Source organism: Palaemon carinicauda, chromosome 1 (assembly GCF_036898095.1).
Source record: "Palaemon carinicauda isolate YSFRI2023 chromosome 1, ASM3689809v2, whole genome shotgun sequence".
In the NCBI taxonomy this organism is placed as follows: domain Eukaryota; kingdom Metazoa; phylum Arthropoda; class Malacostraca; order Decapoda; family Palaemonidae; genus Palaemon; species Palaemon carinicauda.
Genome location: NC_090725.1, coordinates 117855962 through 117875315, shown reverse-complemented (window position 1 = coordinate 117875315; position 19354 = coordinate 117855962). Strand labels below are relative to the sequence as shown.

The following is a 19354-nucleotide window of genomic DNA, read 5'->3' as shown; positions in this document are numbered from 1 at the left end:
GGATAACTTATGAATAATATACATATAGCTTATCACTGTTAAGCTAGAAAGGAAAGAAGGAAAGACACTTGTATTTCCTGCCCAGCCAATTGCTGTAACCTTCCAGATATTAAAACTTTAAGGCTAAGTCTCATTCTAGAATAACCTACATTATATTTTCTGGAGGAAATTAGGTGTAGCTCATGCCATGGTAAGAGTTTTAATATACTGGAAAATTAATAAAGAAAGAGCTCACTTTCTCTATCCTGTACGGTCTCAACTAAAGGCTGTACAAGGCAACACCAAGTATGTTGGAAAAACTTTAGTGTTACAATACATTCTATACTATAGTTTTCTCCGTGCAGTATGTACTATACTGTAAAAATACTGGCTACTGTATATGATATAATGTCTGCCGGCCGGCACGTACTTTAGTCTAGTTCAAAGGTATACTACCTTCAGACTACTGGGCGGCAGATCACTGGTTCAGTATGTATGTGTGCCGGCCGGCAAATGAAAAACAACAGCACCCGGCTGGCAGCCACTAATCGTAGCGGCCGGCAAATCTTATGGTGTGCTGCCGTTGCCGGCCGGCAATGGTAGGTGATACCTATGCCGGCCGGCAGTAAGACAGAACCAGAGAACTTCTACCCGCCCGGCTGCCGGCCGCTAAGCCGGCAACCGGGCTAGGAGTACAATACACTAACAAGAGAAACAGCATGGATGTAAGGATATAAGGCGGCACTGCCTTACAGCCTTCCATCCAGAAAGAGTGAACATAAGGAAGGGGAGAATGTAATATTCAGGCTTCCTTCTATCCATCGCCTGCCGGGCTCTACCGACAGACATGGATGGTAGACCAAGGGAGGTCTGGGGAACACTCTAAAGAAGTTAGGCCTCTGCCGGCCGGCAATAACGTGCCGGCAGGCAGAGGACTGAGCCAGTCCCACATCCTAACCTACTCTAGGTACCGATGTAGAACGACGGCCAAGAGTTATAATAGCTAGGCTATTACTAAGGATAGAGGGGGGAAGAAGGTCCTGCAAACTTTGTTCTAGTATGAGATTGACCCCAGAGGCTAAGAAAGCTCATCCTAGCCTAGGGTTTATCTATAGGGAGAAAGGTCAGAAATACTTGCTACCTTCCTCAATACCAAAACAAAGTTTGATGTTGCTATTCACTAGGAAATGGAGAATCTTATCCTCCAATCCGAAAACAACAACACTGGACTAGTCTGCTAGATCACTAGAAGAAGGAATCATCTCGTACAGAAACCTTCGGCTGTGGTCTAGGGAGGCTAAGCCTCCTATGTCTGTACCTAACCTAGCAAAGGAATCTCATTCTCTAAGCCAGGAAGATACAGACCCCAGACTAATTACTCTGATGTTCTGCTCAAACCTGAAACCAGTCACTCTGGTTACAGGATTAGGGCAGAAACCTTCTAGTATAGTTATACCTGAATATTATTCAGTTAAAACCACTAGGATTAAGCCTAAGGCTTAATCAGAGGGAAAAGGGATTGAACTTAGTCTCCAGGGGAGAAAAGAACAACTTGGGAAGTGTGCAAAAGTATACTAAAGCCCCATAGGCTACTAGCCTAGGCGCGGTGAGAATCGATTACCTAAATCACCAAAACTCTCTCGTATACAATCTTGGAAGATAATTATTCAACAATATCTTATATGTATAAATATGCCTTTAGCTTCAATAAATTTAAAACACTCGGAAATTCATATATCATGCATGAAAGTATTAGGGTCAAACGCCTAGGCTACGAAGCCTAGCGTAGGCCAGGATCGGTTACCTCAATCGCCAAAACTGAATATACTAACGGCATCATATAAAGAATTCCTATTCATAAAGCTAAATAGCTAGAATTATTAAAGCATATATACCGGGAACGTCGCTCTGGCTAACTAAATGTCTCATGCATAGCGAGCGACAGCGTCCAGGACGCCTCCGGTAGGCAACAGCTCTTGTTTACGTTAATATCACTTTTGATTTCATTTGAAACACCAAGAGCTTATATTTATACATAAAGATAATACTCAACTTTCCAGGGCAGAAGAGGCTGGAGAAAGCATCAAAATGTTGAAATAAATCCAAGATTACGAGAGAATCAAAAGGGAAACACCGAGCAGTAGAGCTACGTAATAAGGAATAGAGATGACGCCGTCGGCGGCATTGTGTACACACTCGAAACGGGATAGGAGAGGTACCTTATTAACGGCTCTCCTTTCATTCTCGCTTTTTGTTTTCTTGCCACTTTGACCCCTCGAAGTGTTAACTCTGTTCGGGGTGAAGATAGCTATGTGGCGTGTCAAGGATATGTCCTCGATATTATGCGATATCCCATTTAGATTTATTTAGGGATATTCGCTCCAGGAGTTAGAATTCTGGATACCTTTAGGTAAAATTCTCTGGGAATATCACCGTAATCAAATATACCCAAGGAAGCTACCCTAAAGGAACTTCCATCAGGACGACATGGCCTGAGCCCAAAAATATAAGTATATAACGGATTTTGAGCGAAGCGAAAAATCTATTTTTGGGTGAGATAGCCATGGCGTCCTGATGGAAGGTTCCTTTTTGGTAGCTTCCTTGGGTAAATAACTACTAAGATATTCCCAGAGAATTTAACCACAGGTTATCACAGAATTCTAACTTCTGGAGCGAGTATCCTAAAGGTTTCCCTTTTAAGACATCGTATATCAACAGGGGACGCATGTATAAACGCGCCACATAGCTATCTACACCCCGAACAGAGTTAATGCTTCGGTGTGTAAGGGTTGAGAATAGCTGGGAGCCGTTCCATAGCTAATCTCATTCGTGGCTACTACTGATACTCGAGACGTAAACAAACGGGCGCCATTGCTTAAATGACGTCACGTCCGTCTTTATCCTGAAGCCAGTTGCTTGCCCATCACCATGATACAGCAGAGCAGGGTGGGACCTAAAACTGGACGAAGTAGCAGGGAGGGTCCATCAGGACGCCATGGCTATCTCACCCAAAAATAGATTTTTCGCTTCGCTCAAAATCCGTTTTTTGGGCTCAAGCCATGGCGTCCTGATGGAAGAATACCAGAGAATCAATGTATCGTGGTAGATTTTCCCCTAATAGTAAGTGCCAAGGCATTGACAAATTAGCATAGTAATCTTGGTAAAGAACCGTAGGGAAGAAGCATCCTGCCCCCCTTGGCAGTGAAGTTCCCACGGGCCATGCCGACGTCAAAGTGGTATTGAAGGGCTATTCATCCTGATAGAAGAACTTGAAGAACTTGGAGATGAAGCTGAATGTTTGGTATTTGTATAGGAACATTCTGAAAAGCAGACCAGTGGTGGTTGGGCACTGTATGTTGAGAAAGATGAATCATCTCCAGGGTATGAAGAGTAAGTATTCGTATTGGAACATTACATAATCAGAGTGAATATAAATTAAGAGTTAGTATCTTAATTTCTCCATAACCGTAAGGAAAAGGGGGATAATAAAACTATGACAGGCATGTATTTCATAGTAAGTAGGAGCTGATTGAGACGCACAGATAATAAAATAGAAATTTTATTTCACAAATGCAGAAATTAAATAAATTACAGCAATAAGTAAAGTTCATTTACAGTAATTAAAATGTACATAGTAATAAAGACTTGCTCTTGAATCTGAAAAGGAATTTCAAGTTTATTAGTAGGTACTCGTTCTCGAGGAACGCAAGTCTTTGAATAAAACACATCATGCTCAGGGCATGCGGCACTTGTGTAACAACTATGACATTTCACCTGGGATAAGAACAGTTATATAAAAGCACTAAGTGTTTTCAACATCACTATGTATCGCTCGAGGGTCAACATAGGCACCCGAAGAGTTAGAGTCCCAAGTAACTCACTGTTCTACGCAGAGTTAGGTGCAGGTTTCATAACACTACCTGCGGCTACCACAAAATGTTTGACTTCGTGCACTTGTTTCGCATAATGTTTAAAGAAAACGCGCGAGGACTTCCAGCCTGTGAAGTTCTTAAGGCTTTCAAAGTCCATACTCTGAAAGAAATTCAGAGATGATGCAACTTTCCTAGGATCATGACCAGCGGGTGTACTGTCAGGATCTGCTCTGCGAATGAAGTAGGTGATTTTCGCTCTTAATTGTTTCAGTGACAGGTCGCTGCCCGATGTTTCTCCTTTGAAGAGTTGGCCTCCACCAAAGTTCGAAGTTCTGCGAAGATAGACCTTGAGGCTCTCTACTGGGCATAGAGAGGCATCTTCCTTCAGGGGGCATATTCTCCAGGGGCCCCATCTTTTGGTGGGTAATTCATTTTTGGCGAGAAACGTCGGATCAGGGGAGAGGGTAACGTCTCCTGTATCGGTAAACAGGATGTGTCCGTCTTCTCTTGATAATGCCACTATTTCGCTGACTCGAGCTCCCGAAGCAAGAGCAAAGAGAAATATAACTTTCTGAGTCAGATCCTTGAGAGGGCATGAATCATTATCCAAGTTGGAGGCGAAATGGAGCACCTTGTCTAGTGACCAGGAGATCGGTTTCGGTGGGGGTGCTGGGCGTAGGCGAGCACATGCTTTCGGTAGTTTGTTGAAGATGTCGCTGGACAGATCAATTTGGAAAGCATATAGGATTGGTCTGGTCAAGGCTGATTTGCAGGTTGAAATCGTATTGGCTGCTAATCCCTGTCCATGAAGGTGAATAAAGAAGGACATGCAGAAATCAATCGTGATTTCTTTAGGATTTTTTGTCTTGACGAAGGAGACCCATTTCCTCCAGGATGATTCGTATTGCCGTCTTGTGGATTCGGTCTTGTATTCCTCTAGGAAGTCCAGACTTTTCTTCGAGATCCCAAACCTCTTCTTTGCGGCTAGGGAGAGAAAATCATGAGATGAAGGTCCTTGATTTTCGATGATGAAGCGAAGACAGTCGACTTCTGTACTTGTTGGGAGAGAACTGGGCCCGGGAGAGGGATCAGCTTGGGCTGCAGCTCCAGGACCAGGGGGTACCAGTTGCTCCGGGGCCACTTGGGAGCCACTAGGGCCGCTGTCCCTTTGAAGGTTCTCAGTTTGGAGAGGACTTTCAACAGAAGGTTGGTGGGAGGGAACAGGTAGATCTTGGACCATCTGTTCCAGTCCAGTGACATGGCATCCACTGCTTCTGCCTTGGGGTCCTCGTACGGGGCCACATACCGAGGAAGTTGATTGTTGTCGCTCGTTGCAAAGAGATCTATCTGAAGTTCTGGGACTTGGTGAGAGATGAAGGAGAATGATCTTGCGTCTAGAGACCATTCCGACTCTATCGGGTTTGTCCGCGATAGAGCATCCGCTGTCACGTTGCGGAATCCTTGTAGGTGAACTGCAGACAGGTGCCACTTCTTCTTCTCCGCCAGACGGAAGATTGGGAGAAGCACCTGATTTATCTGGGGCGATCTTGAGCCCTGGCGATTGAGACAACGAACTACCACCGAGTTGTCTAGGGTTAGACGAATGTGGATCGAGGGCGGCGGGGATAATTTCTTCAGAGTTAGAAGGACCGCCATGGCCTCCAAGATGTTTATATGGAACGTCTTGAACAGGGGAGACCAGGTGCCTTGAGCCTGTTTTTGGTGGGAGTGACCTCCCCAACCCTCCAGCGAAGCGTCCGTGTGGATGTTGAGTGATGGAGGAGGGTGTTGGAGAGGCATGGACCTTTTCAGGGCCTTTGCTTCTGACCACGGCTTTAGGAAAAGTCGAAGTCTGTTTGGAAGCCGTCTCTTGAGGTCTCTTCGAGCGATGGATGCAGAACGTCTCCAGACTCCCGCGGCATCCTTTAGCTGTGCACGAAGCACTGGGTTTGTCACTGAGGCGAACTGTAGAGAGCCTAGAACTCGTTCCTGCTGGCGTCTTGAAATTCGTTTGGATTTCAGCAGTCGCTTGACAGACCCTGCTATTTCCTTCCTTTTCTTCTGGGGGATGGAAAGGCGGTGTGACTGAAGGTTCCATTGGATTCCCAACCACTGGAACTTCTGAGCTGGAGAGAGGCGAGATTTCTTCTCGTTGATCTTGAATCCCAGGTGTTCTAGGTACTGGGTGACTTTGTTGCAAGATTTTACACAATCTTCGGGCGATGGAGCCCAGACTAGCCAGTCGTCGAGGTAGGCCATCACCTGGACGTTTCGGAGGCGGAGCTGTTGTACTATGGCGTCCGCCAGCTTTGTGAAGATCCGAGGAGCCACGTTGAGGCCGAAGGGCATGGCCCGGAAGGCGTAGCTTTTCCTTTGGAGTCGAAATCCTAGGTAGGAGGAAGCGTGATGGTTCATTGGAACGTGCCAGTAGGCATCCGCCAGGTCTATGGAGACCGTGTAGGAACCTCGAGGCAGAAGGGTCCTTATCTGATGAAGAGTCAGCATCTTGAACTTGTCGTTCGCTATGAACTTGTTGAGGGGGGATAAGTCCAGAATGACTCTGAGTTTGTCGGAGTCTTTCTTGGGGACACAAAACAGTCTCCCTTGGAACCTGGTGGACTTTACCTTCCTTATCACCTTCTTGTTCAAGAGATCTAGGACATATTCTTCCAGAAGGGGGGTTGATTGTTGGAAGAATTGCTGGAAGGTTGGGGGTGGTTGAGTCCAACTCCAGCCTAGACCCTTCTTGACGATGCTGTGTGCCCAGGGATCGAAGGTCCAACGATCCTGGAATTGGCGGAGTCTTCCTCCCACCGGAAGCACTTCATTGCTTCTGGTGTCCCGAGGGCTTGCTGCCTCGGCCGCTAGCTCCCTTTCCTCCTCTGCCTCTGGAGGGACGGCGAGATGCGTCTCTGCTTGCACCTCTGTTCGAGCCTCTACCTTTGGGACGAAAGGTAGTTGTCTGTTGTTCGAAAGCAGGGGTGAAGACCGGTGACTGTGACAACACCGGTTGGGGGACCAATTGAAAGGTCTGTTGTGGCTGAGCTGCCACTTGGGAGGTAGCGGGTCCCGGAAACTGACGTCTTGGTTGACGTTGCTGGGGTTTCTGTTTTTGGGATTTCCTCTTAGGTTGAGGTCCTTCGTCCTGAGAGGGTTTCCTTTTTCTTGACATGCCCCACTTGTGGAGAAGGTTCCTATTCTCCGTGGCGGCTTTGTCGGTGATTTCCTTCACAAGGTCAGAAGGAAAGAGGTGTTTGCCCCAGATGTTGGAGGAAATCAGCCTCCGGGGTTCGTGTTTCACAGTGGCACCTGCGAACACGAATTCACGACAGGCTCTTCGAGCCTTTATGAAGTGGTACAAGTCCTTCATCACGGTTGTCATGTGGGATTTGGAGAGTACCATGTAGTGGTCTGGTACTCTGGTGTCACAGGCCATAATTTCAAGTTGGACTTGGTGAGACATAGATGCTGCGAGCCTCTCCTTCGTGTCTTGTTCCCGACGAAGGAGGTGATCGTTGAGCTTAGGGAGGTCTTCGTTAAACTGACGTCCGGCGACGTCAGGATCTAGCTTTCCCACGACGAAAGTGTGCTGGATATCTTTCCAGTGTCGAGCGTCAGGGGGAGTGACTATGGAGAAGGGTCTGCACTCCTCCAGTGCAGGGCAGGCTTTCCCCTCTTCCACAGCTTTAAGGCACGCAGTGAAGGCCTTTTCCAAGAATGGAAGAACCGCATTTTCAGGTGCGACATAAGTAGGGTGCTTCTTGCTCAGGGCCGGAAGCTTGGAGCAGGTAAAACCCCTACTCTTGAATGTGTTGGCTAGCATAGCCTGGGCCTTCGCGAGATCGAACACTATCTCTTCCTTGGGTTCGGTCTCTTCCTTAGAGGCGGGTTCGGAACGAAGTCGGACGTAACAGTCCAGGTAGGCCTCAAAGTTTGGGAAGAACTCCACGTCTTCCAAAGGGACCGTGCCGATCTTGTCGCTGACAAAGATCCTGCCGGTCGCGATAACCATATGCTCAGCATACCTCCACGGGTTGGCATGTGAGCAAGCGGGGAGATCCTTAACCGAAATCCTCTTCGGTTCTCTGGATCCCATCATGGACCTGATGAACTCCTGATTCTCCTTTAACCTGTCGTCCATGACGGCTCTAATCAACCGGATCATTTCTTGAGTGGAAGAAGAGGGATCCGGGGTCGTGGAAGTAGACGGGATAGATACTTCCGTCGGTGTAGGAGTAGGAGCGGAGATGGAAGGAGGAGCGACCTCTTGCTCCGACTCGGCGTATTCCACCTGGTCTTCATCATCTTCAGCTCCTTGAGCCATAAGAGTCTTCTCTGTGTCTTCCGAGACGTCCGACATATGTTCGTCATCTTCAGAATCCAAGCGGCACTCGTGCATGGACTGAGCCATGACAACATCAGGTTCCACTGTAATTTGGACAGTGGGAATCACATCCTTGGGTACCACTGAATCAGGGGAGGCCTTAGGGAACAAGAGTGACCTCATTTCTTCAGTGGCCAAGTACGGTCCGGTGGCATTCTTCTGGAAGCCACGCACCCACTTGCGTAGCTTCTCCCGAGAAGTGTCCCTGACCTCCGCTGAGGGAGGGTTATGGAAGGCGTCAACTAGTTGAGCCTGGCAGACCGTACAATCCAGTGGGTCCCAGAATTTCAGATCCCCTTTCTTGTTAGCACAAGGGGCGTGAGTCCTGCAAGCCGTATGCCCGTAGAAGTGCGGGCGTTTCACAGCGCAGAAGTCGAAATCACACTTCATCTGCTCCTCCTGTGGAAGAAAGAGAAAATGAGTATGGGGGAGTCATAAGAATGGTTCTTAAGCTAAGTTAAGATTAATCATTAATATTAACTTAAAGAAAGGGTGTGATGCATAGAGAATGAAGTAGTAAAGAGAACATACTCCATGCATCTCGCCCGTCTGGCTACCGCAAGCATTATCCCCGGGTAATCCGAGATGGCCAAAGGCACAGGATAATATTCCCTGAAATTCCACAGGGCAATGGAATTCCATGGAAAACCAAGGATAAGTTTTGGGACTGAGATCACTCAGTCCTTAATTTGGGGAACTAACAAGTCCCTTAGGGTAACTGCTTCCGGCAACCAGCCGCGCTAAGATGCACGCAGCATGCTGGAATATTGAAGAATGCAAAGGGACAGCATGATTACTAATAGAACAGTACCAAGGCACTGATCTAAAGAGTGTAAACAGGCTATCTGTTTGCAGTGTAGGGCTATCAGTATACAAGTGATAGCTAGGAGAAGGGGGTGCAAGTATCCTTGACGCCTCCGGGAGGTTCCGGCAGACCTCCGGCACGCCGGAGGCCGCTCCAGCAGAGTTTCTGGCATTAGGACAGACAAAATGTAAGTCAAGAGTAAAGCCAGGGTGGCGGCCGCCGGTACAACGGCGGCACGCCGGCAGGGGAGCGGCGGCTCCGGCGGTCGGAGGATGCCGGATTGGTGACTGGGATAAGGATGGTTATAGCTGAACCCGGTTTCCGGCAGTGAATGCCGGCACACCGGTGGCCGACCGGCAAGCGGACGGTGAGGTAGGAGGAAGGAGGAAGGCCGTCGGCGGGAGCCGGCGGCGGTCGACAGTCCCCCGGCAAGCGGAGGGGCTGACGGCATGAGGGTAGGGGAGAGTCACCAAGGTAGGAGGCAGGTATCGCCGACAGTGGAGGCGGCAAGGGACCGGCACCCGGATAGAGAGAGAGACAGGGGGAGGGATGTAAGAAGTCCAGTCATGGAATCCAAACATCCCCCCCTGAGAGGGTGTACCCATGATAGAGGCAGGCTCTATCACCCAGGAGCTGGGGTCGCAGGGGACCGGGGCAGGGTAGCCCAAGGGAGGGCTAGGGGACACCCAAGAGAGGAGAGACCTCCACATGCAGAACGCATCCAGTGGCTAACCCCATAGGACACTATGAAGGGTATATGTACCAGAGCGGACTGCACAAGGAAGCTCAAGGTAGCCCTATCACTCCACCCTAAGGAGGAGTTGTAGGACAGGGGACAGATGGGTATAGACTAACCTAAGTGTAGGCTAGGCTATACAAGGGATAGGTGGGGAGGGGAGAAGAGAAGGGTCTTCCAAGGAAGGGGTTCTGTACCAGAGCGGACACTAGGGAAAGGGAGGACACTCCCTAACCTAAGATAAGGCCGCCAGGCTGAAACGGTGCATGGGTACAGTTTCAGCAGGGGACAGAGAAACCTTCCAAAACCTAACCTAGAACAGGGCTAGAAGCCCTGAACTAGGAAGGATAGAAGACATATCGCTATGGCAGGATGGTCATAGACTATTCCTAGCCATAGAGGAAGGGCTAGCCTAACCTCACTCTCGGACGCAACCCTAAGGGGGGGGGCCATTCCCTTAGGGAGGACTGAGAGGCGATGAATACTCCATTAGACACTTGATCCCCTTACTCAGAAAGGAAATCAAGGCTAAACAGAGGGAGTGCCAAGGCAGGGGATGAAGGAAGCATATAGGGGTCCTACGAGGAGGTTAGGTTAGATAGGGACACTAACTAACCTATCCCCTATATGGTCCCTGAAGGCGAAAAAACACTTGCATCACTGTCGAAAGTATTGTAAAATAATGCCACTATCTTCATAACTTAGCCTAGGATCACTAATAAAATCATGCATGAACACTTATATACAGGCGCTCTGGCCTGGGGGCTATAGTAGCCGACTGGTATGAGGTCAATCGATGACCGATAAAAAGCGTCGAAACACGATATAAAAGTTCCTAGCTATGAAGACTAAATAAACTAATGTATTCGATTAGTAAATAAGGCCGGAAGCGTTGTTGTGGCTAACTAAATAAGGCAAGCATAACAACAACGACGCCATAAAATGGCGGGTCCGGTAGAGGCACAGCTCTGCCACAAAACAGCAATTATCTCGGAAAGTAATATTTACTTTACGGTCAGAGCTTAACTAAACAATACTGGAACCTTGTACTCAACTTTCCAGAAGAAGGCGAGGCTGAAGGTACCGACATTACGAAGATGCAAAGCGATAAGTAAAGCACAGGGAAAATCCGTCTAAGTAGGGCGAGCTACTGAACAAAGGATAAAGACGGACGTGACGTCATTTAAGCAATGGCGCCCGTTTGTTTACGTCTCGAGTATCAGTAGTAGCCACGAATGAGATTAGCTATGGAACGGCTCCCAGCTATTCTCAACCCTTACACACCGAAGCATTAACTCTGTTCGGGGTGTAGATAGCTATGTGGCGCGTTTATACATGCGTCCCCTGTTGATATACGATGTCTTAAAAGGGAAACCTTTAGGATACTCGCTCCAGAAGTTAGAATTCTGTGATAACCTGTGGTTAAATTCTCTGGGAATATCTTAGTAGTTATTTACCCAAGGAAGCTACCAAAAAGGAACCTTCCATCAGGACGCCATGGCTTGAGCCCAAAAATACAGTATATATATATATATATATATATATATATATATATATATATATATATATATATATATATATATATATATATATAGGTATATATACAATAAAACTGCCAGAAAAAAATCATATTATATATGTGTGAGCATGTGCAGAAAAAACTGCACCGGTTGAGCAGGCAAGACATGATTAGAGCAAATAGGAAAGTGAGTTGAAGCAAGTTGCCGACACCGACACGCTCGAACCTGCTTCCTCTGTGCACGACTACACTTGTTTATATGGTTTAATTCTTGGTGCAGGTTGGCGTAGGTTGCCAGCACAGGCAAACGTGCTTTTTCTCTGTACACATCCTTAGGCTGAATAGAAATGCAGTTAAAATTCAATTAACCAAGAGAGCAAGAAGGTTTTAGGGGTAGGTATTCAACAACTGACCATATCTATGGAATTAATCAGCTAATAAAAAAAATCAATAAAATATGACAAACCACATGTATGGCATTTATGGGCTATGAAAAACTTTTAATTCTGTCAAAACTCCAGCAGTAATGAAAGCCCTTCAAAGACAAAGACTAGATGAATTTTATGTTAGAACACTTGAAGATATCTATACTGGAAGTAGAGCAATCCTAAAACTACATAAAGAAGTGAGAAAATTATGATTGAGAAATTAGTTATTCAAAGCATGACTAAAAGCCATTTCCAAAAATTTAGATTGGGAAAATGAAAAAATTAATATTGATGGGGATACCTTAACAACTTGAGATTTGCAGATGACCTAGTTCTGTTTAGTGAATCATGGGAGGAATTTCAAAAGGTGATAGAAGATTTGAAAAGAGAGAGCAGAAATGCAGGCTTGAAAATGAATGTGGGTAAGTCTAAGATAATATTCAATGAAAATGCAGAGACAACAAATAAGGATAATGGACTAATCTCTAGAGATTGTTGATGAATATATGTACTTAGAACAGACAGTAAGCATTTTCCCCAGGACATGAGACCGAAATTAAAAGAAGGATAAACATGGGATGAAGAGCATTCAGTAAACAAAATGAGATTATGAAACGTAAAATGCCAGTTTCTCTAAAGAGACAAGTATTTAATCAGATTGTCCTGCCAGTATTAACTTATGCATCAGAAACTTGGAGCCTTACTAAAGCCTTAAAACATAAGTTAGTTACACCTCAAAGAGCTATTAAAAGAATTATAACGGGAATAACACTAAGAGACGGAAAAAGAACAAGCGCAGACTACAGCAGAGGATATTCTAACTACATGTAAGAATAAAAAATGGACAAGGGCAGAACATATAATGAGAATGAGACAATAGATAGACCTTAAGAATAACAGAATGGGTCCCTAGAGATTGTGAAATAAGCATGGAAAGAAAGAGAAGTTGATGGGTTGATGAACTAAGAAAGTTTGCGGGTGTGGACTGGCACAGAAAGACTTTAAATAGATGCAAATGGAAGGACATGTATGAGGTCATTGTTCTGCAGTGGACTAGTAATGGCTGCTGCTGGTGATGATGATGATGATGGTATACAAATCTAAAATCTGTAGGCTGAGCCTTAAAACTCAGCATTCGATTTTATCAGCCCACCGACTATAGCGCACATTACCACATTTTGAAAAAACACGATTTTTAAAAATATAATTGTGCTTCATTAAGCATTTTTATCCTTTTTTTTCAATTTTGCGTGCATTACAACCATCAACTATTACCGACTTTTTTTACTCAACAGTACCAGCGAGTGTAAGTTACTAACTAGTGTTTTGTGTTGCTTATACATAGCATAGTGTGTCAATGACTTTTGAGTTATGAGTCGACTTACCTTGTACGGAAGCTGCGTTGATAATGTATAATAACCTCTAAATAGCAGTATGAAATATAATACCATGATAGAAACCACATGAAAGCAATGTAGTGTAGTACAGTGGGTTACCTAGTATGTTAGTCAACCACGCCAAGGCCTTAGTCTGTGTCTCGTGTGGTTGACCCTCCATAGGGCACCAAGTATTTGCAAATTTTCAATTTTTGCGGGAGTCTCCGTTGCTTAATTCCCACGGATAAGGAGGGACGACTGTTTTCTTGGGTTCTGGTTTTTCTTAATTTGTTAAGGTAAAATGCTTTATGTATGTAGGTTTGATTTTGTGGTCCTGAAATGTATAAATTATGCAGTTTCATTTAATCTAGAGCTAGTGATATGATTAGATAACACAAAAATTTGACACTTGTTTATTAACAAAAAGTACATATAAATAAAAACAAATCATCATAAATGTGTTGACATCAGCTATACCATTTAATGGGTTATTCATGACATGACTTAAAAATAAGTCTCTTTCTTATATCTTCTGGCCTATACTATAACTTTATCTACCGGTATTCCCGTTTTCCATGTTTTCCTGGACATTCCTTCAAGCCTTCATCTTGCTACCTTCATATATACTGCTTCTCTGGCAAACAATTTTTCATCCTTTCTTCTAACACATACAAATCATTTCAACCTTTAAATCTCAATTTGTTTTTAAGCATCTGGACACCTCATCTCTTCATCAATTCAGTTTGTTAAAAGACCTTCCTAGAGCCTTTTGGCCATAAATCAACACTCTTGAAATCCCTCCTTTCCAAATATCAACCATTTTCATCCCCAATGACCATACTTCTGCAGCATGAAAAAGTAAAATCCTTACATAACTATCATAGGTCTTTGGTGTTTCTACTTTTGAGATTTTTTTACCAGAATATTTGCTGCAACTACCCGTTGAGATACTACCGCTAGAGAGTTATGGGGTCTTTTGACTGGCCAGATAGTACTACATTGGATCCGTCTCTCTGGTTACGGTTCAATTTCCCTTTGCCTACCCACATACACACACACTGAATAGTCTGACCTATTCTTTGCATATTCTCTGCTATCTATCCTCTTACACCTGACAACACAGGTTACCAAACAATTCTTCTTCACTCAAGGGGTTACTGCACTAATTGTTCAGTGGCCACTTTCTCCTTGGTAAGGGTAGAAGAGACTCTTTAGCTATGGTAAGTAGCTCTTCTAAAAGAAGGACAATCCATAATCAAACCATTGTTCTCTAATCATTGGTAGAGCCATAGCCTCTGTACCATGGTCTTCCACTGTCTTGGGTTAGAGTTCTCTCGCTTGAGGGTACACTAGAGCACACCATTTTATCTTATTTCTCTTCCTCTTGTTTTGTTAAAGTTTTTTATAGTTTATATAGGAGATATATATTTTAATGTTGTTACTCTTCTTAAAATATTCTATTTTTCTTTCCCCACGGGGCTATTTTCCTTGTTGGAGCCTCTGGGCTTATAGCATCCTGCTTTTCCAACCACGGATGTAGCCTAGCAAGTAATAACAATAATAATAATAATATTATTATTATTAATAATAATAATAATAATAATAATAATAATAATAATAATAATAATAATAATAATACTCTTTCTCACTGCCCTTGAAATCCTGTTCACAGTCTACAGTTTACCCACGGTAACAGAAATTCTTTACTTCGAAAACCAACACATCTATCTAAGAATGAATACAAATTTTCCTAGCTTATCCATTTGCTGTTACAATAGTTTGACCATAAAAATTCTCTTACTTCACGTAGGTAGCGGGTCGGCCAGGGCACCAGTCACCCATTCAGATCCTACTGCTAGAGTGTCAATGGGTCCTTTGACTAGCCAGAGAGTACTACATTGGGTCCTTCTCTCTAAGTACGGCTCATTTTCCCTTAGCCTACATATACAAATAGTCTGGCTTATTCTTTACATATTCTCCTCTGTCCTCATACACCTGACAACACTGATATTATCAAACAGTTCTTCTTTGCTCAATGGGTTAACTACTGCACTGTAATTGGCTACTTTTCTTATGGTAAGGGTAGAAAAGACTCTTTAGCTATGGTAAGCAGCTCGATAGGAAAAGGACACTCCAAAATCAAACCATTGTTCTCTAGTCTTGGGAGGTACTGTAGCCTCTGTATCATGGTCTTCCACTATCTTGGGATAGAGTTCTCTTGCTTAAGGGTACACTTGGGCACACAATTCTATATTATTTCACTTCCTTTTGTTTTTTGAGGTTTTAATAGTTATTATATGAAAGATTTATTATGTTATTACTTTTCTTAAAATATTTTAATAGTCAATTACTTCTCTTGCAGTCTATTTATTTCCTTTTCTCACTGAGCTATTTTCACTGTTGGAGCCCTTGGGCTTATAGCATCTTGCTTTTCCAACTAGGGTTGTAGCTTAGCAAGTAATAATAACAACAACAAGAACAACAACAACAACAACAATAATAATAATAACAATAATAATAATAATATACTTTACCATCCAGAACATCTCTTGTAACGCAACTAGTTACATTTGATACATTATTTAGTTCAACATCACAATTTTCTCACTGCAGTCTCTAGACTAATCTTATTATTGAATGTTTTCCTTTGCTTCCTTTCAAGTCACCATAAGCTTTGTTTGGCTTATGTTTATTTTCAGTCTTTATCATCTGATTCTGCAGGTAAAATTACATTGGGTTATCTAGATTAAGCAACCCCCCAAGGGCATCCTATTCTGTACTCCTTTGTAGATTACCCCAACACTGTACTATGATAACCCATAAAATGCTCAGAATTCATATTCAAGTCTCCGACACCAATCAAATACTTCTAATGCATTTGACACAGGCTTCCCTCTAGTTCTAACTCAAAAGATCTTTCTAGGACCCTTTACATTTGTAATCCCCCTCTAATCATTTGCCTTAGAAATCCATTGATGCCATTTCGAGACTGAAAAATATGTGGCATATTTTCTTCCTCCTTGTGTGGTACTTTCTCTGTTCTTTTTGAGTATGCAAAAAAAGTCCTGTAGTATTACTTGCCCATACTGGCGTAGTCTCTCAAGCTTTCATTTATAGAATTTAAGGATAAACATAAGTTATTAACAGTGACTTAGTTTTAATTGCATTGATTTTACAGACCATATCCATGATCTTGAATAAAATATATTTTTTACATTCACATTTACAACTGCACATGAAATAATTCCTTGAACAAAGTATTCGTTATAAAACTGAAAATGTTTATTAACATCTCATACATTCTTAATTCAATACCAAATAGACAACCAAGGCATATGTTTTGCACTTTTTTATGTGCATAGTTCCTTGTTTATTTCTACACACCACCATATTGATGGAGATATATTTTCCACTTGATGCCCTCTTATGATATTAAAAACAATATTTTGTGGCATGTCTATGACCATGAGTTGTGCTTCAATAGTTACCTCTAAAAATAATGGTAAATAGTATATCTTCTACAATGTTTTGTTTAACAGTTACCATACTTTTCATCACTTTTCATGACATCTAAAACCTGAACAAAAATTATCTTACATATTCTATGGTAGTTTTACATCTTAGAATAAAAAAATAGAAATTTCCAGCATGGGGAAAAGCTTGAACATTTTAGATGGGTATTTGAGAATTAACTGTCCATCCATTTTTTAATCTCTTCTGTACACCATTTAGCTTTAAACTAGGTAAAGATTATCACATGTACGTGTAAACATCATGTGCACTATAAAATCCGAAATATATAACTAGATACATCTCAAAACAGTCAAATAAATTTAAACAAGTTTTACACTAGAACAGCCTTCTTTAAAAGGCTATTCTACAGTGGCAACCTAATAAGAACTTCATCAAGGTTTAGACAATGCATCATGGATGATCTTGTATGCCTTTTCAGCACACTCTATGAAACCAGGACCATCACGGTGTGGTGGATATGATGACAGGACGATTCCAAGGCGATTATCCTGAATTTGGTATCTGTAGTGATAAAATCATTTAAAAATAGAATAAAAAAATGTCTGGTATTTGAGAACAAAAGTGTTCAGCTATTAAGTCAATATAAATTCTATGGATTCAGGTAAACCAAAAATACAGACTTAATATTGAAATCTGGAAGCAGTTACCAAATTACTAAAAACATCCACATTACTTTATCAGTAGGTTTTAAATGCAAATTTGACCTCTCCTAAAGGTCATTATTACTGTGACTGAAATAGGAAATCTAATTATTAGGAAAAGAAAACTAAAGTAAATCAATGCCAACTTAATAAAATAAAACTATACGATAATCCCTCGCCACATCGCGGTTCACCCATCGCTCCATCTATAGCTCAGATCTCTAAATATATTATATATAAATCTATATCGCAGGTGTCTGAGGGCAGATAAGTTTTATATTGTTCATATTTTAATCCTTTTTTTAAATAGCAATTGTTGAGCCTAAAAATTAGTAAAGTAAATTACAGAAATACTGCATATACTCATGTAACCGTTGTGAATTTGCATATTGGGCAAGTACCAAATTTTCACCCATAAAAAATTATTTAATTAAGTATCTCATGTATCATGTGACAATAAACTAACCTCTCTTTCTCTACCTCTTTATCCCAATTTCTAGTTCAATAAGTTAAAGAAGCAAAGGAGAATGAATGATAAAAGTATCGTTAGTAACGCCTACCGTTATAAACAACTGAACGAAAAACAGCTGTTTTGTTATGAACAACCAATTAGAACAACATCTATTTTGCTCGAATTTCAACTTTTGAATGATAATAAACAATTACCATATTGTTAAGTAATATATAACTGATACATTATTACGATATTCCTTTTTTGGTTTATGAAAAGGTAAACCAAATTGCACAAAACCATCCTAAAGAACTGGAAGAAAAAGTCAATAACTTCTTAAACTTTGTAATTTAAATTGTAAAGGTAAAAACTACAAAATTATTGTGTGTAGGCAACAAGGATGTAAACTTTTAAACTTCGATATGTCAATAAAATAGACAGTACAACTGTAAATGAAATATGAGAAAAGTATTTTGACTGAAAACTACATTTTTTTATATGGTATTATATGGTAAAGTAAAAATCAAAGTTCAAGTAATAAAGGTAGTGGTAGCCTATTGGAAACATCCTTGACTGGCGTTTGAGGGAGCCTATATGTCTACCTGCTGAGTCATCAACAACAACTGCTTGGCTGTCACTGGTCATAACTTGGGTAGAGAGGGAACTTAGGGGCTGATCATATGTATATATGGTCAGTCTAGGGGATTGTCAATATTCCTTCCCTCTGCCATTCATGAAAAATCTTTTTTGGGCTCAGGCCATGTCGTCCTGATGGAAGTTCCTTCATTAGTAGCTTCTTAGGTATATTTGACTACAGTGATATATGAGAATTTACCAAAGATATCCAGAATTCTAACTCCTGGAGCGAATATCCCTTAAAATTTAAAAAGGGATATCACGTAATATCAGAGGACGTATTCTTGACATGTTTTATAGCTATCTACACCCCTAATAGCGTTTTTGCTTCAAGGGGAAAAGTGGCAAGAATATAGGAGAGTCGTTAAAAAGGCGACGCTCCTACCGTACTGTAAATAGTGCGCCAAATCGCCACCGCGCGGCGCCACCAAGCCATTCTTTTTGCAGTAGCTTTGTTGACCGGTGTTATCCCGTGTTATCTCTCGCTATTTTGGAGTTTATTAGTCGCTATGATGTCTTCACCAGCCTCATATGGTTCTGGAAAGTTAAGTAACATCTTTGAATTGTGTAAATGTAAGCTCTTGTCATTTTGACTCTTCGATTGAGATCGTATTTAATGTAACAAGAGCTGTTGCCAGCCGGATGGCGTCATGGACACAGTCGTTCTTTCTTGTACATCTAGTTAGCCAGAACGACTTTCCCGGCATTATTGCTTTAATAACTTTAGCTATTTAGAATTTTAGCTAGGAATTTTTATATTATGTCATTGTTGTCGTAGATTTGGCTATTCATTTCGAGCCTCATGAGTGCTAGGCTTCCTAGCCTAGGCACCTACACACTTCATGCATGATATAACCTTCCTGGTAAAGTTTTATTGAAGCTCAGGCAATATTTTATACAATTAAGATATTAGTGAATAAAACTTTCCTCTTCCAAGATAGTATACGAGAGAGTTTCGGTGAACAATTCTCACTGCTCCTAGGCTACTAGCGT

General features: G+C 42.4%; 1 protein-coding gene across 6 annotated transcripts in view; it reads right to left on the bottom strand.

Annotated features, from left to right (window-relative positions):
* Positions 1-16236: 16236 nt before the first annotated feature.
* CPT2 (Carnitine palmitoyltransferase 2) overlaps positions 16237-19354 on the bottom strand; it is a 421879-nt gene continuing 418761 nt past the window's right edge. For all 6 annotated transcript variants that reach the window (XM_068384285.1, XM_068384278.1, XM_068384301.1 and 3 more), the window contains exon 14: positions 16237-17134. In XM_068384285.1, the coding sequence (XP_068240386.1) occupies positions 17005-17134 (130 nt within the window). In that variant the 3' untranslated portion in view covers positions 16237-17004. The remainder of the gene's footprint in view (positions 17135-19354) is intronic.